The sequence below is a fragment of the Monodon monoceros genome, unplaced genomic scaffold, assembly GCF_005190385.1.
Source record: "Monodon monoceros isolate NGI ecotype Baffin Bay Population unplaced genomic scaffold, NGI_Narwhal_1 Super_Scaffold_18, whole genome shotgun sequence".
NCBI lineage: Eukaryota > Metazoa > Chordata > Mammalia > Artiodactyla > Monodontidae > Monodon > Monodon monoceros.
Window position 1 is genome coordinate 158,243,682 of NW_021703774.1, and position 25,664 is coordinate 158,269,345.

The following is a 25,664-nucleotide window of genomic DNA, read 5'->3' on the forward strand; positions in this document are numbered from 1 at the left end:
ATGCGCAATTAACAAGGGCAGGGCTGGCAGCAATATGCCCACCTTTTAATCACCCAGCATTCAGCAGAGCTGCAACCAAGAACACCCAGGGCCAGGCCACAGGGAGAGAAAGCTGAGCTGATATCCCCTACAGGAGCCAATACAGAACCCAGCGATGCCAACATCCCTCCATCTCTACTGAGAATAGAAGGAAGTCAACTACAGCAGGGGAAACTTCGGCCAGGCTCACTCCCCATCTCCCGGATCAATATGCCCAGCAAATCCCAAAGTTAGCAGCAGGGCTGCCATGTTGTTAGTGTAAGGGGAAGGCACAGGGCGGGGCCAGACTCCATACAGAGGCAAAGGGCTGAATGGAGGGTTGTTCTTTGCAGAGGTACAGCGGGCAAAGGGTACACAGACCCCTGTAGTGCAGACACCGTGTGTCATATAAAAACACAGTGCAGCGTAGAGAGGCAGAGGGCTGTGCACGAACACGTACAGTGCAAAGATCTGGACTTTCTAACGGTCCCGTGACAAGAGAGGGCCACGTGGCTGCGGTGTGGTGTGTTGCGGGTGCAATGCAGCAGCTCCACTGTACAGAGGCGGAACGCGGTTAGACAATGCAGGGGAGCAGAGAAGTGTACACAGACCCCCACACAACACCTGGCACAGCATGGCAGGACTGGCCGGTGCCACGATGCAGTGGAGAGGTGCCCCATCCATCGTGGCCACGACCCAGAGCTGCACAGAGGCACAGTGCAGCAGTGGGCACTTAGTGGTACATTGGGCTGGCGCTCAGCACCAAGGGATAGGTGTATGCAGGAACACCGAGGGGCTATGTCCAAGCCTCACTAGGCTTGGCACATAGTTGGCGCTCCATGAATTCTCACTGAAAGGATGTCTAGTGGAGGCATGCAGAACATGCAGAGATATAGGGAAGAGAAAGACGTGGTGCAGTGCAGAAGGAATTGCTGGGTGCTCGATACAGTCCCAAGGAGTACAGTAAGTGTAGACTTGAGAGCAGGGGTAGAAAGTGGCACCAAAATGAAATGTAGTAAAGACACCACGTGGAACAGGGAATTCAGTGCAAGAGCTCTGCATCTTGAAATCCAGTAGAACACACACAACCCAACAGTGAACAGGTATAGTGCAGGGTACAGGCCCAGGACAGTGACCGTGTGCAGCGCACAGACGCAACACCGGCTACTTGCACAGGTAATGCCTGCAAAAACCCACGCCAGTCCCGAGCCCAACAGAATGGCCTCAAGCTGCAGTGTAGCTACCGACTCCTCGGGCAGTGAGCAGTGGGGGCCAGAGGAACACTGCAGTGAGGCCACTTGAAGCAAAGATGCTGCTCAACTGGGGCTGCCAACAGAAACCTGGGGAAGGACACCAGCTGACACCTCAGTGGCCGTACAGGGTGAGATAGCCTAGAGGGTGGCGTTACAGCGGCAGTGGTACAGTATGACGGGCTGGGCCAGGAGATGCGCATCTCCAGCGCAGTGCAGTGAAGCAGTGGGGCAGAAGTGCTGTGCCGGGCAAAGGGGCACTGTGTTTGTACAGCACGACGGTGGACTGCAGACAGGCTGTGCCCGGCCATGCCCGATGCCGTGCAGCACAGAGAGGCCGTGTGATGCAGATGCAGCGTCGTGGTAGCACGGCATCTGTTGGCACAGTGCAGTGGTGCGTTGCCAGGGACGATGCACAATCCCAGGAGGGTCCACAAGCCCAACACAACATCATCATCCAGTAGAGTCACACAGCACAGAAGAGCCGCAAACACACAAATGGCAGCACAACTGCAGAACAGAGGCAATGCGGACAATGCGGGTGGAGCATACAGACACGCGGGAGAGTCCACACAGCCAACGTAATGCGGAATCTCACACAGCGCAGCCATGCAGCATAGGGCTGAGATGCAGTGCAGTGCAAGGATGCAATGCAGTGGCCCAGTCCTGAGGCGATGGGTCCAGGACTCCCCAGAGAGCACACACCCAGAGCAGGCCGGGGCTTTGATGCAGAGCAGTTCTTAGTGTGAGGTGAAGACGTGGCACACTTCTCCCTATGATGCACTGGAGAGCAGGGGAGCCGGGACCCCCAGAAACCCTTGTGCCTACAGCTCTGCCTGGCTGGGCTGGCTACCCCATGGGTTGGGGGTGAGGCCTCATCTGCCCTGGGGGCTCCCCCCCACCTCACCTCCCACTCCCAGCACCTTCCACCCCAGGGACTCTCCAAGGGCACAGGATGAAGCCACTGCCACCCATGGGGCAGACAGCCAGAACTGAGCACATTGCCCAGGTATTTCTATCTGAGCAGGGCCCCAGCACGCAGGCAGGGGAACAATGAATTCAGATTCTGCTGAAAAGCTTTTGGACAATTAAAGCACATCCCCTGGCCCCCAGCCCAGGGACAGGCAGTGTGGGACAGGACGAGAGAGAGACGCAGAGGGAGACCTATTGGATTAGGCCCTGGCACAGGGTGGGCGGGAAGTGGAATGAACGGAGGGGAGGGGGTGAGAGGCGAGCCAGACCCGATGACCTGGATGGTCACTCCAGCACTCCCAGCCACCATCGCCCCTCCCAGGCCTCGGTTTCATCAGAAGCCAAGAACAAACTTTTCTGAGCACACAGGATGCTGCACACATACACACACCCTTCATAACAGTTTTGCACATACAGTGCCTACTACGCGCCAGAACCTGTTCTAAACGATATACGTATCTATATAAAATATACCCTCATAGCAACCCCGGGCAGTGGGTTCGTTCCATTATTATCCCCATCTCACAGATGAGAACACTAAAGGCCCAGAGAGGTCAAGTAACTTGCCCAAGGGCTACATGGCTAGCAGTGGTAGAGTGAGGATTCGAACCCAGATGGTGTGGCTCCCAAGTCCACGCTCTTCACCACCACACTCTAGGTACAAACACACAGGCACACACGCACAACCACACAGGTGTACACATACACACATGCAAGCACACACATAGACACATCCTGAGCAATGTATTTCCCAATCTCTCAGCTGAGACCCACCTGTCCTGTCCAGATAGGTTTCTGATACCTCCCAGTTGTCACCTCTTATCCCCCATCAGCTGTCCCATATCCCCCTTCTATCCATCCCTCACCTGTCTCCCAACCCTCAGTTGTTCCCCCAACACCACCTGTCCCCTCATTCCCAGCTGTTCCCACCCCCCAGATATATCTTTATTGCAAGTAATCTCCCATCCCCCCCGTTGTCCCCCACCCCCAAGTTGTCACTCCACCCCAGCTGTGATCCTGCTCATCAAATATCTCCAACACCCCTTCCCAACTTCCCTATCCCAATCCTTCATCCTCTCCACCTATACTCAGCTCCCAAACCTCAGGGACCCCTCTAAGCCCCCCTTTTCTTCATCCCTGCAGATTCACCACCAGGTCCTGGGGTCTGCACCCTGGGAATCCGCTCAAGACCTCCTGAGTCATCCAGTAACAGCTGCCTTCTGAGTTGTCAACCCCAGGGGTCCTCCCCAGCCATTCTTCAGGCAATGGCAGCCCCACCCAGGGCCAGCCAAGGGGGGACAGCGGCCCCAACCATGACTGCCCTCTGGAGCCCCAGCTCCACTCCAACTCCGAGCCTTCCCTGTGTACCCAGGGGTCCACATCAATGCAAACACTGAGTAGGCACATGCCATGTACAAGGCCCTGGGGACGGGAGATGACAATGATCCAGCCCAGCCCTTCCTCCCAGCCTAGTGGGGAAGGAGACGGAAAACACTGCAGCCCACTGACACATGTGCATGGTGGGAGAAACCTGGCCAGCCGTGTCGGTTGGCGTCTGGGAAGGCTTTCCTGGGGAAGTGACATCAGAGCTGGACTTCTGAAGGCTGAGCGAGTAGCCAGGCCTCCAGGAAGCAAGACGGGTGGGAGTGGTGTTCCCGGCAGAAGGCACAGCACGTGCAAAGGCAGAGAGGCGTGAAAGGGCCTGGCAGGTTCTGGGACCAACATTGGCCTGGTGAGCCTGGATCATAAGGTGGACGTGGGCAGTGGGGTCAGGGGAGGAGAGGCATAAACATGAAGCTGTCACGGAAAGCAGAGGCTGGGTCATACAGGGCCTTATCTGCCATGTTAGGCTTTGGTCCCTGGGTGCTGGAGAGTCTTCAGCTTAGCACAAGGGAGCGGCAGGATCCTATGCCTGCCTGTGAGGTCATTCAGATCCCAGGGCGGTAGAAGCACTAATGGCAGAATGGAGACCAAGGAGGGGGCTGCTGCAATCGTACAGGCAAGAAATGATGCGGCTGGAGAGAAGGGGACATGGATTCAGCAAAACCTTCTTCAGTGGCCACTGAGCGACAGGCCATCCACTCCTTGAGGTGTCCGGGCCTCACTAAAGATGCTGTAGGCCTTGCACCTCTAGACCATCACTGTCTATAGAATTTTTTGCTGTGATGGAAATGCTCTCTACCTTCACAGACTGACCAATTCCATAGCTACTAGCAACAGGCGACTCTCGAGGACTTGAAATCTGGCTGGTGAGACTGAGGGACCGAATGTTTATTTTAATGAACTGTAGCTAAGTGGCCACATGTAAGTGGCCACCATACTGAAGAGAGCAGGTAGAGAACATTTCCATCATTTTAGAAAGTTCTATTGGATAACACAGCTCTAGAATGACGAACCATAGAGAAGCAGAACCACTGGGGTCTCCTCCAGTGGCAGCACCCTCTGGCAGCTGTAGGGAGGTGAGAAGGCAAGCCCCAGGGAAGGCAGTGTCACAGGCTGAGCTGGCACAGCCCCAGTCCCTGGTCCATAGCTGCGCACGGTCACCGGGACACTCCCCACCCAAACATGCATATCCCTTTCCAGGAGACGCAGACACCTAAATATACAAATAGACACACAGACCACAGGGCACCCCACAGCCAAACTCACAAACACCTGGGTACTCCAACGCATGCGCACCCCACTGCTGGATACATATATACCCCACACCCGGACACTTGGGTACCCACACCCAGACACCCAGGCAGCCTGGGCAGCCCCACAGCTGGACACAACACGGCTACACTCCCACACACCCATTAACCTGAGGACTCCCAGACACCTGGATACACCCACCTCCAGATCCAGAGACACTGGGATATCCTTATGTTGACACACCCAGTTCCTCCCACATCCTGGCACTGGGACACCCACACCCAGAACCTGAGACACCACCCACCCAAATAGCTCCATCCCCAAACTCCTGGAATCTGACACTTGGATACCCAGACACCCCAGCATCAGGTTCCCCAGGTTCAGACCAGCTTGTCGCCTCCTTACTCCAAGTTCAGATCCTGCCACACAGGGTAACCAGATGGCTAGACTCCCTGAGAAGCCACACATGTGTCCTGTGCCCCAGGCTGCAATCATACCATCAGAACCACACACACACACACACACACACACACACACACACTGTGACTGCCCAGATGTCAGAATCACACCTGCACACACCTCAGCCTCCTCCCTGAACCCCACCTGCAGGGGTCAACACAGGGGGCAGCTCTCCTCCCTTCCTGGGCTCACAGGCAGCCAGGACAGAGGCTGAGACAGAGGACAGAGTCTGCCCTCCTGCCGCAGGGCCCTCCCCTCCTCCCCAGATGCTCAGACTGACAGTTGGGACTCGATGCCTCTCACCAACTGCCCAACCTCCAGCACAAAGAGCTGAGACCAGGGGCCGGACAGGCCCTGCCAGCTGCTGGGGGGCAAGGGCAGTGGGGGTGGGGCTCGGAGGACGGTGGCTGGGGGGAGGGGCTGGCAGGCAGAGAGTTGACCTCTCCAACTCACAGCTCCCAGACAACACTCTCTGCATGGCCTTTTCACACACACCATCCCCCAGCAGAATTTTCCAGATTCCTGGAGGGAAACCTATTATCTGTAATCTCTACTTTCAGTGGAGTCAGTGCGCCCCCATCTGGCATCTCCAGCTCAGAACCTGACCCACGGGACATCACTCATTCTTTCATGCTGGGTGTTATTTACTCAGCGGGAGTGGGCCAGGCCTTGTACCTGGCACTAAAGATTCAGAAGGAAACTAAATACCCAGTCCCTGTCCCCACAGAGCTCATGTAAGGGAGAAAGGACAAATAAACTGTAATTACAATAATTACGGTGTTATGGAAAACCCTAATCAACCCCCACCCTCCCTTTTTAGGCTAGAAGGGGGAGTAACCAAGGAAGGCTTCAGAGAGGAGGTGATGTCTAACCTAAAATCCTAAGGAGGAGCAGGAGATCACCCAGTGAAGAGGTGGAGTTAGAGAGTTCTGGGGAGAAAATATAGCTTGTGCAAAGGCCCAGAGAGGAGATGGCAGGAGTGGACATTTAGTGGGTATTAGTAAGTGGGTTAGACTGGCCACAGCATAGGATGCAAGGCAAGTAGTGCAAAGCTGATGGGACTGGACAGGCAGGCAAGGGTTAGAGCAGGCAAGAGGACATAGCGGGAGGGACTTAACCCAGGAGGTAATGGGGAGCCTTCAAAGGGTTTCAAACCAAGGTTTCAAACATGTGTTTTAGGAAGATCCCTTACACTATGGAGGGAGGGGTGGAGGAAGGGGCTGGAGCCTTCCTGCCTGTGAAAGATGGATGAGGATGGAGAGAAGGGGACAGATGAGAGAGATCCTGAGATGGCATAAAGGTAGGATGCATCAGGATGTAGGGAGAGCAGCTTGGAGGAGGGAGGGGGTTAAAAGACAAAGGAGGGCACAAGGTACACCAGCAACTCTAACTAACCCAGCCCTGCATGAAAAGCCACCACCCACCCCATTCTAGCTTAGCTGATGAAGGCATGGAAGGATGGCAGTATGCCTGGAGCAAGCAGGGTGTCCCCCTGGATCTTCCCTGACACCAGAGCTAGGACGGAGGCCGTCCAGGAGCTCAGCACCCACCCCCCACTCTGGCCACTCACACATCTTCCTGCTGAGTCCCTCCCCCACCCCCAGGGAGAAGGGCCAGCTGCCCAGACAAGCCTTTATTGCCCAACCTGAAACCACTGGGCAGCCTCTCCCTCATTCCTGCTGTCCACAACTCCAGCAACCAAAAGGACAAAATGAGCTAGAACGCAACAGAATAAATTACTGCCAGATTTGCATGGCTCAGAGACATCACCACCCACCCTCTGGGGGGAGGGAGACTCAGGAGGCCTTCAGGGAGCTGGGCTGACTCTAATCAACGTGGGGACAAGGGGAGCTCACACCCCTTCTACTAAGGGCTTCTGAATTAAGCTCAACAGTAATAGCTACAGGTGCCAGGAACCGTAGAAGTGAAGTGACTTGCCCAAGGTCACAGGGACAGCATGTGGCAGAGACAGACTTGCACCCAGGTCCCTCTGGCTTCAAATCACAGTCTCTGGCTCTGTAGCAGTCCTCAAAACCATCTTTTGTTCCCTGGCACTCACAAACAGAGCTTTAGTTTACAATCTACCAAGTACCATACACCTTCATTATGAAGCCCATGGGGCAGATGAGAAAACGGCGGCCCCAAGAATGGAAGTAACCCACTCAAGATCTCACTCCCAAACCTCAGTCCTTGACAGTCTCCCCTACTGGCAGGAGCTAGGGCACCTGAGGGTTCTTGGAATCAAGATGATGGTGGCAGGGATGGGGGAGCATGTACCCTTGGTTTGATCTCAGGGTGGGGGAGGGAGGCAAAGTTGCTGCAGGACAGGGGGAGGGATTGGGGGAGGATAAGGAGGGAGGTCGCCTTAGGCGTCCTCTCGGGCACCAAGCGGTCAAAGCTAAAGCTGTGCGCGATGGCCTGGGACCGCTGGGCCCGGCAGAGCTCAGAGCCAGTGGCCAGGGCGGCTGCAGGTGCCCAGGTAGCTCCGCCCGAGGGAACGGAGGGAGCAGCGGGGCAGCGAACGCTTTCGGGAGAGGCCAGTTCTCGGAGACCGGCGGCCTGAAGGAGTCTCTGGGGCCGACGTGCCTCTGCCTGTGTCTTGGCTCGGGTACCCGTCTGGGGCATCTCCCCGTTACTCAGCGCCCCGGGTGCCAGGCTGAAGCCGCCCAACTGGAGGGGCTGGGGGTGCTGAGGCCACCACCGGTAAGGGACCGGCCACCCCCGCCCCAGGGGAGGCATCGGGCGCAACTCAGCAGAAGAGGGCCGCAGTCTGGGATCCCAGGCCTCAGGGTAGGATGGGGGGTTGGGAAGGGGGTGGACAGACACACCAACACACACACAGACTACACACGGTCTACAGCACACACGGGTACACAGACACAGCTTTAGATACACGCATTCAGAAACGCTATCACACGTACAATTACACACACACACACACACACACACACACAACACAGCCCAAAAGACTCCAGACTCCAAAACACACGCAGAGACAGCGCGGTCATACAGCACACAGAAGCCCGGAGACACACGCTCACACACGTACACTCACGGCCGTCCCGGCCGGCGGGGAGGCCGCAAAGTTGCGGAGTCGACTGAGGGGGTGTCCCGGGAGACCCCTGCGTTCGCGGCGGCCCCAGCGCGCAACGGGAGGGGGCGCCGTCCGTCCGCCCAGAGCCAGGCCCGGCCCGCCCGGACTCACCCCCGCCCAGCTGCCCTGGAGCAGCCACGGCCCGGCCGCCGCAGGAGCGCCCGGGCGCCCGGCCTTACCCTCCCGCCGGCCTCGGCGCGCCCCGCGGCCCCCCGCGTCCGCCACCCCCCCGCGCCGGGCCCTCCCCAGTCCCGGGCCGGGCGCCCCGCAGCCCCGGCGCCGCCTCGGATCTGCCGCCAGCCAGCGCCGCGCCGAACTTGCGAAACAACAAACAGCCCGAAATGTCGGAGTCGGCGGCCGCCGGGCCCCCATCCCTCCCTGGCGAGCCTCAGGCCCGGCCCGACCCGGGAGGGGAGGGGAGGAGAAGGGAGGGGGCGCCGCCACGACAACTTGTTCCGGGCCCGCGCGCCCCACACGCACACCCGAGGGACACACACACACACACACACACCCTGTCACCGCCCCCTCGGGCGGCCCCGGGCCCCGTGCACACAGCCACGGCCCAGGCGCGCACCACACTCGCAACATTCCCGGACACGCAGCCAGCACGCACGAACACACTCACATCCGTTCCAGACACGCTCCTACACACGCATTCCCGGCACATTTGGCATTCACTCGGACCCGCGCAGCCCCCCGGCGGCGCACACCACCAACCCCAGACACTCCCACACGCACACACTGCGCACACGGCGCACGGACACACACGTTCCGGACCCGTTCCCACGCCTTCACACACGTACACGGATCTCACAAGCACACACACCGCACACGCGTTCCCTGCTCCACACGCGGGCAGAATCCACAGAGCACTCTTCGCCCCACGCAGAACACAAACACACGAGCCATTCTCGGACACACAGCAAGCAACACTCCGGGCTAGGGCACACAAAATGCCCACAAATGCAGCGCATTAACAGACACAACTCCTGCCACACAACCAAACTCAAATGTACAAACAACAGGCACACAGTCCTACTTGGCCCCACACACACTACACAGTGGCAGAGACACAAGACACTCAGCGCACACCCCATGCCTCCTCGATGCACACAACATTCACCTCAACATACTCGTGGACACACAACACACACAGCACCTCTTCTTGCACATAACTCAGGACACACACCATTCGCAGGCACACAACACCCCAAGCACACGATCGCACATCCCACACTCAGACACACAGGGAGCAGGCTCGCAACGTCCGGTCACCCAACACTCCCACTTTCTTTCGAGCTACGCCACGGGCGCCGGGGGCTCCGCGGGGCAAGCTGGGTCCGACCGACTCGCGCTTACCTGCCGGAGTCTCGGTCTCGGGCGCGCAAAGCTGGAAGGTGAGCGCCAGGACGAGAGCCTGGGCGCGGGCCATGGTGCGCCGCAGCCTGCCCCGGGGGCCCGGCGCGGGGGGCGCAGCCGCCGGAGCCCGAGCCGGGCCCGAGGAGAGCCAGAGCCGGAGCGAAGCGGCGCGGCGCGGAGCGGGACTGGCGCCGAGTCCAGAGCGGGAGCCCAAGCAAGCGGGGCGCTGACGTCAGGCTCGGCCGCGCGTTCCTCGGTCTCGAGGCGCCCCCTGCTGGCAGCCGCGCGCGCCGCTGCCCGGTTCGGTGGCCCGCGGCCCTGATGCGCCCCTCCCCCACTCCCGGACCCCCTGGAGATCCCGGGCTGGGCCCGGACGCCCACCAGCCTCTGCACCCACCGGGCACCGACATTCTTAGGTGAGCAGGTCCACGCCTCTGCTCACTGCCCGCGCCTAGCTCCCACACAGCTCTCCAGGACAGAGACCAGGGACACCCGGCCTCTCAGTCCCATCCAACGCTTGAATCCTCTCTACCTAGATCCCGTCAAATGCGCATCCATACATGCCTCCAAGGACAGGGAGCTCATCACCTACCAAAAGCGGTGGTGGGGTCTTTGGGAAAGCTAGCTTTTAACGTCGTTCATAGTATTGCTTTACCATCCTTTTAAAGTTCATGAGATCCGTAGTGATGTCCCCCTTTCATTTCTGATATTAGTAATTTGTGTCCTCTCTCTTTTCTTCATCTGGCTAGAAGCTTATCGATGTATTGATCTTTTCAAAGAACCAGCTTCTGGTTTGGCTGATTTTTCTCTATTGATTTTCCATTTCACTGATTTCAGCTCTAATTTTTGTTGTTTTCCTGCTTCCTTGGCATTCAATTTGCTCTTCCTTTTCCAGTTTCCTAAGGCAGAAGCTAGTTTAGACGACCAATTGCAGATCTTTCTTCTTTTCTCATATATGCATTCAGTGCTATAAATTTCCCTCTGTGCACTGCTTTCCCCACATCCCACAAATTTTGATAAGTCGTGTTTTCATTTTCATTCAGTTTTCATTTAGTTTGAAAATTTAAAATTCCTCTTGAGATTTCTCCTTTGACCCATGTGTTATTTAGAAGTGTGTTAATCTCCAAGTATTTGGGGATTTTTCAACTCTCTTTCTGTTATTGAATTCTAGTTAATTCCACTATGGTCTGAGAGCAATCACTGTATGATTCTTTTCTTTTAAATTTGTTAAGGTGTGTTTTATGGCCCAGTAGGTGGTCTATCTTGGTGAAAACTCCATGTGATCTTGGGAACAATGTGTATTCTGCTATTGTTGGATGAAGTAGTCTTTAGATGACCTCTATATTTAGTTGATTGATGGTGTTGTGGAGTTCAACTATGTCCTTTCTGATTTTCTGCCTGCTGGATATGTTCATTTCTTTTTATTTAGTTATTTACTTATTTATTTCTGGCTGCGTTGGGCTTCGTTGCTGTTCATGGGCTTCTCTAGTTGCGGCGAGTGGGGGCTACTCTTCGTTGCGGTGCACGGGCTTCGCCTTGCGGTGGCTTCTCTTGTTGCGGAGCATGGCCTCTAGGCGTGCAGGCTTCAGTAGCTGTGGCATGTGGGCTTCAGCAGTTGTGGCATGAGAGCTTCAGTAGTTGTGACTCATGGGCTCTAGAGCGCAGGCTCAGTAGTTGTGGCGCATGGGCTTAGTTGCTCCACAGCACGTGGGATCCTCCCAGACCAGGGCTCAAACCCATGTCCCCTGCATCAGCAGGTGGATTCTCAACCACTGCGCCACCAGGGAAGTCCTATGTTCATTTCTGACAGAGAGATGTTGAAGTCTCCAACTGTAATAGTGGATTCAGCTATTTCTCCTTGCAATGCTGGCTTTCAAAAAGCTCTTCCTCTTTATGCCGTGAAATCTGCCCCCCTCACTGACTCTCATTGATTCTAGTCTATCCCCTGGATACACAGCTTAAGTCCATTTGGGCATCTGCCCAGTGTAAGCTCTTGTACAATGACCACAAACTAGTTGTCCATTAGTACATAAGACCAGGCACCTTCTATGTGCTTCACCCACATAGACTCATTTAATCCCCACCACTATTATTCTCATTGCACAGTTGGGAAACTTAAGGTACAGAGAAAGAAAGTGACTTTTCCAGGGTTATGCACAGCGTGCAGCAGCACCAACATTTGAATCCAGGCCATCTGGCTTGAACCGAATAGAAGCTGAGACCTGTCTTCCATATGGAACACATCAACGAACACTGGATACTGACTCATCTGTTCAACACTTACTCTAAGCCGAAGTGGAGACATAAAACAGACAAAAATCCCTACCCTCACGGAGCTTATATTCCAATGGAAAGACAAGAACAATAAACAACCAAAAAGAGCAAATTCTCTGGTATGTGAGACAGTAATATACTAGAGAAATGGGGGAGAGAAACAGTAAGGGGGAAGGGAATTCTTGTAGTTTTAAACAGAGTACCTACTATATGACATATTCATTATGTGTCTGCACCTCTACAACATGAGCCCCCTAAGGGCAAGGACTCTCTCTTATATCTCACTGCTTGGTATCTGGCATGTACTCAGCACTCAATAAATATTGAAGGGATGATTAGATAAATGAATGAATGTAGACATGGCTCTTGCCTTCATGAAGCCTACATTTTAGGGGGAGAGACCAATAGCAAACATGCAGAGAAGAGACAGGAAGGATCATCCAGAAAAGGAAACTCAAGGAGAAACATCTGATGAAAAAAAGAAACAACCAAGGATGCTGCTGTTTCCAGAGGACTCTTGCAGGAGCCTCATGGCAGGAGTTTACCATTGGTCCTATTTGGGGGGATGTGGAAACTGAGGCTCAGAAAGCATAAGGCACTTCCCCAAGATCACACAGCTAGTAAATGGTGGGCTCAAAGCTCAGACCTAGATCAGACTGATTCCACAGCCCTCTGCTCTTTGTGCAGGGGAAGACTATGGGCAGAGACTGGGATGGAGGGAGAAAAGGAACACAAGTAACAGATGGACAGATGAAAAGAGAACATTCTGCTCCACTTGAAAAAGACCACAAGCTTCTATAATCCTTGAGAGAAGAAGGAAGGGAAACAGAAAGTCTTGGCCTGGAGTCACTGGCCCAAATCTAGGGAAAAGGAGATGGCACCACAGACAGGGCCAGGCCATGAGGAAATTCAATCACTTTCAACTCATGGAATATTCATGACACCTACCCTGTGCCAGCCCCCATATTGGGTGCTGGTGTCATGGAGATGTGCTAAACATGGCCCCACTCTTGCCTGGAGGGGGAAATGGCACATAAATAAATAAGAGACTATGTCCTAAAGGTCATAACACCAGTCCAAAGAAAACACAAAGGCAGCAGGGGTTAACTCAGGCTGAGGGAGTGGAAAACAACATCAAAGAAGGGATATCTGAACCTGGAGTTTCCTAGACAGGCAAGGCAGGGAAGAGCATTTCAGGCAGAAGGAGCAGACTGAATAAAGGCACAAGACATGGAAGTACTGGGAAAGGCGGGTGTCAGGTATGGTTGCATCATAGTCTCTACATGGCCCAATAGCAGGAGATAAAGACAGTATGGAAGTTGGGGTACAAAGGGTCTTAAATGCAAGGCCAGGACAATTGGGCCTGAACCTTTCACTCAGTGGTTCTCAAACTGTGCCCCTGCAGAAACCCTGGTGTTCCTCAAGCCAAGCTGAGGCATCCTACTGTTGAATTAAAACCACAGCCATATTTTTCTAATTTGCAAGAAGGTAGATTAATTACAATGAGTAGAAAAGATTTTGTTGTCATTTTAAGGTGTTTTTCCTCCATATATTTTTCTGAAGAATTTAGAACGTGTTAGTAGTGTGAGAGAATGTTAGAATTAGCACAGAATCATAGTTTTGTTTACAAGTTTAATATATCAACAGTTCACAGTGTTCTACAAAGAACTGTAGTTTATGGTTCTCCCTGAGTATTGAGGAATCATGGAAGGACTTTAAGCAAGGGAAAGACAAAATCTGGTCTTTCTGTTAGGAAAAAAAAAGTCATTCTGGAAGCCTGAGAAAGAAGGAAGTGGGGAGGGGAAAATAAGGGAGAGAATCTCAGGAAGAAGGTTGACACAGTTCGACCGAGAGCTGATGTCCTGGGCCTATCAGGATGGACAGGGGACTAAGTCCAGCCCCCAAAGAGGAAGACCTGCTGGGTAATTCTCCACGCTTCCTGGCTAAGATGCCCAGGAAATTCAGAGGAAACGATTTAGTATAGAAGATAATGTCAACAGCTCAATGTCACCTAGGGAGTCTTCCAACAGAAGTAGAACTGTGGGTCACTGTGAAAACAGAAGATAGGCAAGACTGGGTATTTGTGTGTGTGTGTGTATTGTGGGGCCAAGTCTTTCTCCCACCATGGAACACCAACTTTCTCTAATAATAAAAATAAGTACAAACACTTTTTAAGCATGTACTATGAGCCAGTCTAGATGTTTTACATATGATGTTTCTCATTTAATCTTTACAATAACCCCCAGGAACATTTATCAAATGCTTTCATGTGCCAAACATTGTGCTAAATGCTTCAAGTGAATAATATCTCACAACAGCCTTGAATCAGATACTATTATTTCCTTCCTTTTACCAGTAAGGAAGTGGAAACACAGAGAGGCCAGGTGACTTGTCCAAGATCAAATGGACTTGTCCAAGTCCAGTGGCAGAGCCAGGACTCAAAGCCAAGTTGGCTAGAATGCAGCACGTGCACTCTTCATCATGACATTTTCTTTTCTTCCTCAGAGGAAAGGCTCTAAGTTGGCAAGTTTGGGGTCAATAAAATCCAATGAAAGGAATTCTTCCTTATCCTTTGAAGTCCTGATTCAGTGTTTCTCAAGTTTGTTCCCCAGGCCACCTCCATCAGAATATTCTTGAGAGCTTCTAAGAAATGTAGATTCCTGGACCCTTCCCCAAGATTCTAACTCAGTAGGTCTGAGATGAGACCTCAGGTGAGTTTCATGCATATTGAAGATTTTGAGTCACAGGACCAGCTCCAACAGCACTCCCTCCAAGGGTGCCCACCCCCACCCCAATCCCAAAACACCTCTCTCCTTCAGACTCCAGCAGTGCCCTCTGTCATGTCCTAATATTCAACTGGGGTGTTAGTTACGCTCATGTCTTCCTTCCACTAATAATATGATCTAGCATCTTTCTTGGGCTACACCTTTTTACCCATTGTCCCATTCAATCCTACTGCACCCTGAGCATTCTGAGAGGGGGCTCTCCTTCTTATGATTCCTCCCTTGTAATCTGAGCACGCTTGGCATTTTACAATGTGCTATCCGGTCCATGACAACATTATTCTGTTGTTCTATCCAATTCTTACAACAATCTTGAAAGAAGTATATTAGCCCCGATGAGAAAACTGACTCAGTTTCAGTCACTTGCCTGAGATGGCCAAGGTAAGAAGTGGAGGGTCTAGGATGTGAACCTAAATCTTCTAACTCCAAACCCAGTACTCTTGCCTCTATATCAGCTTACATACATCTACTCTACTTGGTGTAGGGAAGTAAGCTTTGCCACCCTATGCTAGCAGAAGACAGCGGGGATTAAATGAGATAATGCCTTAAAGGGCCTGGCAGAGTGAACGCTCAAATGGTGGGGAGGAGGAGAAACTGAGGCCAGAGAAGGTGAAATGTCTTCCCCCCCAAGTCAAACACCAATCGCAGACCATAGACACAGCCTTAGGCCAGTATCAGACGCTCCTTGTTAGGAGTTCAACTCTGGCAGGCTCAGAATCTCCGAGACTCCCTTGAGTCCCTCCACCGACCAGTCCCTCCACCGACCAGGCCTCGCTCCCCAGTCAGTCTCACCAAGCGCCACCGCGCGGACCGCGGAGGAAGGGGACGGCCTTCGAAAAGGAGCAAAGGGCGTGGTCACGCGACGGGGCGGGGCGCAGACGCGAGGTCGCTGGAAGATGACGTATCTCACAGCGTCCGGCTCTGAGTTAACCGGAGGGAGCATGTGGGTCTGTGGGGCGCTCTGCTGGGCGCGAACCCCGGCTCAGCTGCGGCGGCGGCTATTCCCCGCGTTCCGCCGCCGGCGGCCTGCTGCCGCCGCCTTCTCCGCATCTGCCGAGCCCTCCCGGGTCCGGGCGCTGGTCTATGGGCACCACGGGGACCCAGCCAAGGTCGTCGAGTAAGACACCGCGCCGAAATGGGGCAAGGGAGCTCGGGTTCCTGGAGGGTTTTAAGATGGGCTGTGGAAAATGGGGACTGGAAAGGGAGGGACAAGTCCCGAGGAGGAAGGCAGCGAATAGGACCGAAACTGTAGCCCAGGGCGTGTGTGGTAGCTCAGAAAGTCGTTGCTTGGAAGTTGAAAACCCGAGAGGCACAGTTATAATTGTAGTAATGGCTGACGTTCATTGATCCTGTACTGTGTGTCGGGCAAGCCCTGTGTAAATGGATGCTCTCATTTAATCGTCACAACAACCTTTTGGAGGAGGTACTTGATTTAGCCCCGTTTTGCAGATGAGAAAATGGAAGCATGGGAAGTAAAATCACTTGTCCAAGGTCACACAAGCCAGTAAGTGGCAGAGTCGGAATTTTTGAACCCCGGTCTGTTTGACTGGCCTACGTGAGTTCCTACGCTCTATTATATTATGGAAGGAATTTTCAGAACTTTTTCGTCCATTTGGATCTTCACATCTCAGAAAGTAGGTCAGAGAACATTGTTTCCGTTTTACAGAAGGCAGGGGACTTGTCCAAAGTGATATAGCTAATAAAGATTGGAACAGAGACAGAGATCCACGGCTTCTGAGTCCTGTCTCGTGTGATTTCCTCTCCACTGCGCATGTACCTTTAGTTAAAAAGAGATCCTGTTTTGGAGCCATACAGACCTAAGGTCAAATACAGGCTCAGCCTCTTAGTAGCTGTTTGATCTTGGACAAGTCACTCAGCCCTTGTTACTTTTATGATTATGTCCTAAAATTCTGTTGGATCTTAACCCATGATTTTCACATGTGGCTCATAAAAACAGTATGTGAATTTTCAACGATTATAAATCTGCACATAAGCGATTATAGTCATTCAAAAGAGCTAGTAGGGTCACTAGTGGCGCTAGGGCAAAAGCATGGGTCTGGAATCAGAAGACCTGGGGTCAAATCCTTGCCTCCCTGTCCTAGCTGTGTGTGTTTGGCAAGTTACTGAGATTCTCTAAGCCTCGGTTTCATCACATTTAAAAATGGAGACAATGTAGTCATAGCTCATAGTGCTAATCAGCTGTAATAAAAGGAATGCTCTTCGCCAGAAAGCACCTGCATACTCTCTTGCAGCCCCTTATTTCCAACTCTTTGATTCCCAGCAAATGGTTTGATTGTTTTCCAAAGGTCAGGCCAACAAGGAGTTATTTTCATGATTAAAATACAGGCTAGAGGGCTTCCCTGGTGGCGCAGTGGTTAAGAATCCGCCTGCCAATGCAGGGGACACGGGTTTGAGCCCTGGTCCGGGAAGATCCCACATGCCGCGGAGCAACTAAGCCCATGCGCCACAACTACTGAGCCTGCGCTCTAGAGCCTGTGCACCACAACTACTGAGCCCGCGTGCCACAACTACTGAAGTCCGTGCTCTACAACAAGAGAAGCCACCACAATGAGGAGCCCGCACACAGCAAAGAAGACCCAACACAGCCATAAATAAATAAATTTATTTTTTTAAAAAAATACAGGCTAGAGTGCTGGCTTCAGCAGCACATGTACTAAAATTGGAACGATACAGAGATTAGCATGGTCCCTGCACAAGGATGACATGCAAATTTGTGAAGTGTTCCATATTTTTACTTAAAAAAAAAAAATACAAGCTAGGTGTTTTGACAGCCAAAGGGGTTAAGCCTCAGATAATTTCACAGTCATGCACTCAGCCTAGCCACATCCACCATTAGAGCAATTGAAAAGAATGTTGAGAAGACACGTCAGTCAATAAACCCCAATTTGTATGTTGATCATAGGTAATAAATCACCATGTTGGGAAGACAACTCCCTGAGGATTGCTGTAATGAGTTGGTAACGTTCTGATGAACACTCTTTTTCCAAGAGTGCACCCCAAACAGGAACGATGTAGTGCCTCTCTCACAGGCTTGTCATTTATGCGTCTGGTGCAGGACCTGCCACAAAATAGGAGCTGCAAAAACGTTTGTTGAATCTGAATCTAATTTCTGTAATAAGTACACCTTTTATTGAGTTCTGTGGTGATGAGGAAGGCGTCTCCAATGTGCAGGGACCCTGAGAAAAGGCCTGGGAAGGTTAGGCAGCTGAGTGCAGCTGCCTCCTGATTGATTCCCTCCCCTTGGAGAGTCAGGGAAGCTAGAACAGACCGGTCTGGTTGCAGATGCCACTTAGGGAAGAAAGACAGCTTGTCTCCTTGTGTGGGACCCTGATAATTTCCAGGAAGTTCAAGACGTGATACTTCCACGAAGCATTGTATTCAAGCTTGGCCTCACATCTCAGTCACCTGTGGCACTTATGGAAACTGTGTATTCCCAGGTGCCACTCCCGAGGTACGTAGCAGGTCTAGAACAGCCCTAAACATCTGAGTTTTTAAAGCTCTCCAAGTGACTCTGATGCCTAGGCCAGGGCTGAAAACCATTGCCCTGTGGATACGGATTGTCAGGCACGCAGTAATTCTCTCTGCCCCTGAAGGGCAGCTTTCCCTCCTGACCCAGATTCAGGTGACCTGACTTGATCGTGTGTGGACTGAGGCCAGAGGCTGGGATTCTCTTCTTTGTAGTCATGTCTTAGGTGGTTTAGGGTAACCACGCTGTCACAGAAAGAATCAGGTGTCCTTTAAACATCCTGGTGACTGGATGTGTCAGGTTACACCAGGTGGGGTCATGGTGTCTGAGCAGAGTCCGAGCAGAGTATTCCCCGTGTGGTTTGCGATACTTGCACTGTGGGCGGAGCTCTGGGAACAGCAGGGAGGGAAGGAGAAAGAGTCTGCTCAGATCTGAGAGGTTGCAGAACTCCTCAGAATGAGGCCTCCAGGGACCTCCTGTTCTTGTGTCAACATTCTGAACGTCCCTCTCTTCATTCCACTTGGCCCCAAACATTCCAGCTGTTCTCTACTAAGGGCTTTTCCTTTGGTCTCTTAGAGTTTCTTTCTTTTATGCCCAAAATGAATCCCCTAAATAAGCAGTTGGGCCTTTTTCATGTAAAGAATTGAACTGCTGACCTAAATGAAGCAAGACTGCAGGAGAAAATTACAAAGATGGGAGAATTACAAACATTCCAGAACTTTCAGAGGTCCCCATGACCATCAGTCCTCATGCAGAGTTCTGGATTCTCTATGACATAATTCCAAGAAACTCCAATGTCCTCTTTCCTTGTGTTCCTGGAAGTCCCATTTTAGAACTTGATGTTCTCTGGATCTTGTAGTAAAAACAGCTCTCATTTATTGTGTACCTACCATGAGGCAGGCATTGGGCTAAGTTCTCCACGTATATTATGGATTTTAAGAATCACAGTAGGGGCTTCCCTGGTAGTGCAGTGGTTAAGAATCCGCCTGCCAATGCAGAGGACACGGGTTCAAGCCCTGATCCGGGAAGATCCCACATGCCACAGAGCAACTAAGCCCGTGTGCCACAACTACTGAGCCCGTGAGCCACAACTACTGAAGCCCATGCACCTAGAGCCTGTGCTCCGCAACAAGAGAAGCCCGCGCACCACAACGAAGAGTAGCCCCCACTCACCGCAACTAGAGAAAGCCCGCGCGCAGCAACGAAGACCCAGCGCAGCCAAAAATAAATAAATAGAATAAATAAATTTATTTTTTTTAATTAAAATTTAAAAATAAATAAATAAAAATCACAGTAACCCAGTTTGCTCATTGCTATCACCATTTTACACATAAGAGAACTGAGGCTCAAGACACTTGAAAGTCACTCGCCCAAGATCATACAACTAGGATGTTCCTTCTTTACTAAAGGTCCATGATATAGACATAGGCCTGAAGAAACAATGACAGTCATCGCAAATGTTTTTTGAGCATGAGATGGAGTATAATACTGGGAAGAAGATAGGTCAGAAGAGAAGGGGAAATTCTAGGTCATTCAGCTGACCCCAAGTCTCTGCTCTTCATAGGAAGCACAGCCCCCTCCCCACCCCCAGGGAAGATGGTAGGAGTGCTATCCTCTGTCTCGTCGCCTTTTCAGGATCCTGACACTTTCATAAAACAGCATCCTAGTCATCATGGCTTTCTCACCTGCCTGCTGCTAGCACAGAATGAAATGAAGCTGTGAAACCTTTGGACAAATACCCTTTCTGTCTTAGCCAGATGGAATTTGGGGGAGCATGTGGTGGGGACCCAGGTTGTATAGGTGGTGAGTTCTCACTGTAGGGCACTGTTTACTCTCAGGGGATTTCTTCTTTTTTACGGTTGATGTCAGTGTTTAAAACCAAAACTCTGTGCAAATGACTTGGTTTTTAAACCAGAATTACAGTCCTTTGAAAAAAATTTTAGCATTCTGGTTTGGCACCCTAAGAACTGGGATTTGTTTGCTTGTTTGTCTCCTGGAGCTATTTTCTGTGGTCATGAATGGAGGAGAGGACAGAACTCATTGTGCACCTACCATGTGAACCAGCATTTATTCTTCAAGGGCCTACTGAGCACTAGGTGCTGAAGGTGCAGAGATTGATAATCTGTGGCCTTTTCCCTCAAGGAGCTCACATTCTCGTCCAGGAGATGATCCAGGGGGTAAGTGCTATGATATCTATGTTTAGAGTCTGTGGACACCCAGAAGATGAGCACCCGACCCTACCCCCTCGGGGTGGTCAGAATGCTTTCTCTGAAGACATGAGATCTAAGTTGAGTCCCCCAGAAGATCAGGTGAGCCATATACAAGGAGGGAAAGTAGAAGAACCTGCATGGGCAGAAGCCCAGAGGGAAGAGAAAATGTGGTGTGTCTGACTAAGGAATATTTGTTGGGCGCCCTCATATGTGATCTTTGAGGGAGGAATCTGTGGCAACAGGCTCAGAAGGGACGAGCCTGAAGTCGCAGGATTCAGACTCAAGCTGGATTTCACATCCTGTGACACCGTTACATTACCTTCCCTCTTGACTTCACATGACGTGGCCGGGTTTGGGGCCCAGCCCTTCTACCCTCTTTTCCTCATTCTTTCCTCTGAGGGTGAAACTTGGCAGCACACCTCTGAGGGATTGCACCGTAGGCCAGGGCTTTCCAACATGCAGAGTGTCTGGGAGGAAGTTCTTATCATCCGGCCCTCTCCTAGCAGCTCCTGCAAGCACGCTGGTGTGATTCCAGGTCTTTCCCACCCTGGATGGCGTGGGAAGGGTCTTCATTTTAGAGAAGGAAAAGCAAAGATAACATGAGGCTAATCTGTGGCTCAAGGTGTGTCATTGGGGACCACCTGCAAGAGCACTGGCCTGGCTTGTAGTCCCACCCACGCCACCCATTGTTAGAATGAGGACATCACTCCAGTCTCCATTCTTTTCAGTTTTTTTTGTTGTTGTTTTGTTTTGTTTGGGGGGGTTATTGAAGTATAGTTGATTTACAATGTTGTGTTAGTTTCTGGTATACAGCGAAGTGATTCAGTTATATATACATATTCTTTTTCATATTCTTTTTCACTATAGATTATTACAGGATACTGAATATAGTTCCCTGTGCTATTCCATTCTTTTCATTTGTTTTTTGATAAAAGAAAGGGGTTGACCAAGGTCAGCAGCGGGAAACATGGGAATGCGTGCCATTCCCCCACCCTGTCTTCTGTGCCAGTGACAAATCTTCACAGCTCCCTTTTCTATGTACCTCAAAACCTACACACCTCTTTGCCTCATTCTCCCCAAACAACACTTTTTCCTGCCAAGACAAGATGAGGCCTCAGCACCCTTCTTAACATTATCCTGCAGCCATGGAAATGGTTCTGAGGTTTGAGTCCTCTGATCCAACAATTGTCCAGCTCCGACAAGTCTGTGAAGCTGAAGCAGGTGTTGGACTGCCTGCTCGCCAGTGTTTGCTCCAGGGAGCAACGATGTGACTTGAAATAAGGGGTCCTGGGCACAAGATTTCACCAAGGGCCCCCTTTGCCATTGGTTAGTTACACAATCAGAGGCCCAGCAGGCAGGGACTGCATGGTCATCGTCCTACCCATCAAAGAGAAAAGCAGCTGCAGGCAGGGCCTCTGCCCCCTGCTGTGGCCCAGTCGAGCTCTCTGAGGCAGCAAGGAGAGTTAGGCCTCAGCAGACTAAGCAACAGGCTCTCTGCAGCTCCCTTCACGCAAGTTTCCTGATGTTAGCAGATGTAGAATATTATGGGGCTTGCAACCTTCCTGGTAATCTTAGTTGAGGGAAGTAGGAGATTGAGAGGGTAGGGAGAGGGTTTCTTTGCCAACCCTGGGTAGAAACTTGCAGAAGTTGCCATCTGTCTCTGATTCCCTTGCATTCAAAGCGATTGTGCTGCAGAACAAAAAGTCCTGAATGGTGGGAAGGCAAGATGACTTGGAGGCAGAGAACCCGGAAGAGGCGCAGGGAGGAAAGCGGGAGTGTCCGCACACCACGAAGAAACACAGAACCCGTGAGCTTTGCCCGGGAGAGGCAGAGAGCCCAGGACTCCATGAGAAGCCCCCCAGCTGTGGCCACCAGCATCCCCTGCTTCCTCCACAGTTGCCCGGTTGTGCCCTGCTTATTAACGATTAATCAAATGCCCAGCACTTCACTAAATCACAGAAGGTGGCTTGTTTGTGACCACGGGGACTGCAGACAGACCCAGGAGAGCCACGTAAGACATCAGCTACCTTCCCCCAGTGCTCTGTGATGGAACGCACATTCTTGGCTCTCTGTAATGAGCAGAGGAGAAAGTCTCCGTGGCCCGTGACAACTCTTCCTGCGCAAAATGACGAGGGACCACTTTGAGGTGATTGAGTGGAAGATGCAAGATAAGTACAAATGGTTGCTAATTAAATGCGGAAGGCAGGAAAGATATCTTAGCAGAGCTGGCCGATGCCCGCCTTACACGGCCAGCATAACTGAGCCAGGCCCCAGAGTACTGGCCTCTTTTTCCCCCCTCTCAAAAGGCTCTTTCTTCTGCCTGCTTTTGTCTCCCTTGTAGTTCATATGGCATCACAGGTGTACAGCCTTTGCCTCAAAGGAGCCATTGTGACCTTATCCAGTGTGGGATCTGTCGAATGAAGGCAGAGGCATCCCTCCGAGTCGCGTGGCGCCACTACTCACAGGGGAAGGGACTGAACAGTCTTGGGAAAGTGTCTTGAGATCCAGCCAGGCTGTGTTTGGGTGCCTCCTTTGCACTCCATAACACAGCCACCAGTTCCTTTGGTGAGTTTAAAGCAAAAAAAAACAAGGAAGAAATTGCTATCATTACACCCGAGGTCCAACTCTGGAATTCAGACTCGGCCCGGTTTTCCTTCCTGTCTCGGCAGAATGGTATCCTTGACGACGCTGTTAGAACTGTCTGCAGGAACAGCAGTGTCTAGTATTGATGGCATTCCGTGGGGCAGGCTGGGGCTGGTCTTCCTGGTGAGACGCAGCTGGACCAACACACCTCCCCCTGCGCAAGCAGCCTGTGTCAGGCCTGTCCCCGCCCTCACCCACCTCTGTCTGCAGCTTCAACTTTCCGTCTCCTGCCCCACTCCCCTTCCCTCCCACTTCTGTGAATTTCAACTTGTGCAGAGCAGCTAGGCTCCCAGAAGACAAAGAAGAGAACTGGGAGCAGGCTGCAGCCCAGTGCAGCACTTTTCAAGCTGCTGTCTGGGGTACTCAGTGTGCTGTGAGGGAAGTGTTCTCAACTGAGTTAACTCTGGAAACTCTGGGTTACACAAAGCCACGTGGGTTTCTTTACTGGAGGACTTCTCAGAGCCTTTATGACTCTAATGTGCAGTTTGAATCTTATAAAGGGAGTTTAGTAGGCAGCGTTTCCCAAAAGTATTGGACCCCAGGGAATACCTATTAATATCTCCCAGGACAGAGATTCCACACACACAGTGTAGGGGATGCCGGCTTAGTGTTCGACAGTCTGAGCTTTGGAGTCAAGCTTGAGATCAAGTCTTGCCACTTACTAACAGCTTAACCTTGGGCAAGTTACTTAACTTCTCTGAGCTTCAGTTCCCATCTGAAAATTGGGGTGACAACACCCTCCAGACAATTTGAGGACTCAACAGCGTCTTGTATATGAACGCTAAGCACAGTGTCTGGAGCTTTAATTGTCCAGCCAGGCCACCCAGAATGAGTTTATCCACTATCCCAGACTCCACCTACACGCAGCTGACTCACCTCTGTGTGTCCAGCGCAGAGCACCCTCTGCTCCATTCCGTACTGCAGGCCACCTGCTTCAGGCTTCAGATGTGACACCTTCCCCCCCACTCCAAGCCACTCTTCTTTCCTCCTATCTCAACATCCAGTTGCCCAAGCCTGGGAGCCATCAAAGACTCCCCCAGCCACCCCCATGGAGTCAGTCGCCAAGTGATATCAATGCCACTTTTTATTTAAGAGATTCCAGGTTATCAGATCCTTCTCTCCATTCCCACAACTCCAACCTAGACTGCACCTGTGCCTGGCCTGCCATCAGGTCAGATTCTTTACCATTCCCTCTGGCAGGAAATCCTTCGTTTCTCTCAGTCCACCCCATAAGCTCCTGTTTATCCTTCAAGCTTCAGCTAAGATATCACACCTTCCGAAGTCCCTTTGGTAACCCTTTGCTATCCCTCCGGCTGGCCACACACTCAGCTGGCTCTAGCACTACAAGCGCCCTCCCAGTGTTTCCACGTGTGAGTCCCCACGCCATCAATCTCCTGGGCAGGAGATACTATTTTTTTCATCTTTAAAGCCCTTGGCACAGTCCCTGGCACTTAGTAGGACTGTTGATAAATATTCGTTTAATTAAATTTACTTGCATTTTCCGAAAAGTTGCCGTCTTCCTTTGAGTGATTCATTGATTTTTTTCAGAGGTATAGCCAGCTGTTTCAAAGGTTTCCTTGGATATTCCCACCTCTGACAACAGCTAACATTTCTTCAGCATCTACTGTGTATCAGGTACTCTAGCAAGTGCTTTATGTCCATTAACTCACCTAATCCATGAGCTGACTTCTAGTGTTCTCCCATTCCACAGATGAGTACTGTGAGGTTCAGCTAGCTGGTCAATGACTGAGGTAGGATTCACACCCAGGACTACCTGTTTCACTCCAAATCCATGTTCTACCCTTCATCTATGAACTGAGAGCTACCTGTATTCTTATCCTGACCACGGCCATCTAGATTTTTAAGAATTACAAACGTACTGCAGATTTGATCTGCACTCTCCTGTGAGGAAACGAGGCGGGTTTTTGCTTAGATTGAACTCCCTTAAGGACAATCTCCGTTTTTATTTGTACCCATCGTTCAGCGGTATTTTCCTAAACAGCCCAGGACCAGGGATAGCAAGTACCAGCCTCAGTAGCTAAGTCCTTGGGGTGTGAGCCCCTCCCCTGACTCCCTGACTGTTGCTTTTGCACCACATTTTCTCACTAAAGAGGAAAATGGGACAATTTCTTTAAGAAGCATTCTCCAGCACTGTTGTGGTCCCAGATGCTGTGCCGAACACTGAGTTAAGACTAAAAGCTCTCTGCCCTCCGTGAGCTTACAGCCTCGTAGGGAGACAACACCCATTCTGACTTTAAAACTCAGCGATAAGTAAAAAGTACCCTGAACTGAGTCTGAAAGACCTGGATTCAAATCCGAAGTCATATCTGCACTCCAAAATCCAGAAAGCTCTGAAAACTAGCAGTTTTGTTTTTTCATAACTCATTTGGAGGCAAAACCTAATCTGGCGTGAAGTTTTTATATGGTCACTGTTCAACCCACGTAGTGTGAATATTCCTACTTTTTGCTTCAGAAACAATG

The 25,664-nt window shown here is 51.6% G+C and overlaps 2 protein-coding genes and 1 non-coding gene across 4 annotated transcripts in view; 2 read left to right on the forward strand and 1 right to left on the reverse strand.

Moving 5' to 3' along the window:
• The window catches only part of PTPRU (protein tyrosine phosphatase receptor type U), an 88,281-nt gene extending 78,364 nt beyond the window's left edge, over positions 1-9,917 (reverse strand). The window contains exon 1 of the mRNA XM_029227027.1: positions 9,787-9,917. Coding sequence (XP_029082860.1) covers positions 9,787-9,859 — 73 coding nt within the window. The 5' untranslated portion in view covers positions 9,860-9,917. The remainder of the gene's footprint in view (positions 1-9,786) is intronic.
• Positions 9,918-15,737: 5,820 nt separating this feature from the next.
• Positions 15,738-25,664, forward strand: part of MECR (mitochondrial trans-2-enoyl-CoA reductase) — a 31,416-nt gene continuing 21,489 nt past the window's right edge. The window contains exon 1 of one of the 2 annotated variants that reach the window (XM_029230806.1): positions 15,738-15,960. In XM_029230806.1, the coding sequence (XP_029086639.1) occupies positions 15,740-15,960 (221 nt within the window). In that variant the 5' untranslated portion in view covers positions 15,738-15,739. Of the gene's footprint in view, positions 15,961-20,162; positions 20,508-25,664 lie in introns of those variants that run through there. The other variant, XM_029230807.1, reaches the window with a different exon arrangement.
• Positions 17,494-17,597, forward strand: LOC114900066. Its single transcript, XR_003794693.1, has one exon. It is a non-coding gene; the product is annotated as a U6 spliceosomal RNA (small nuclear RNA).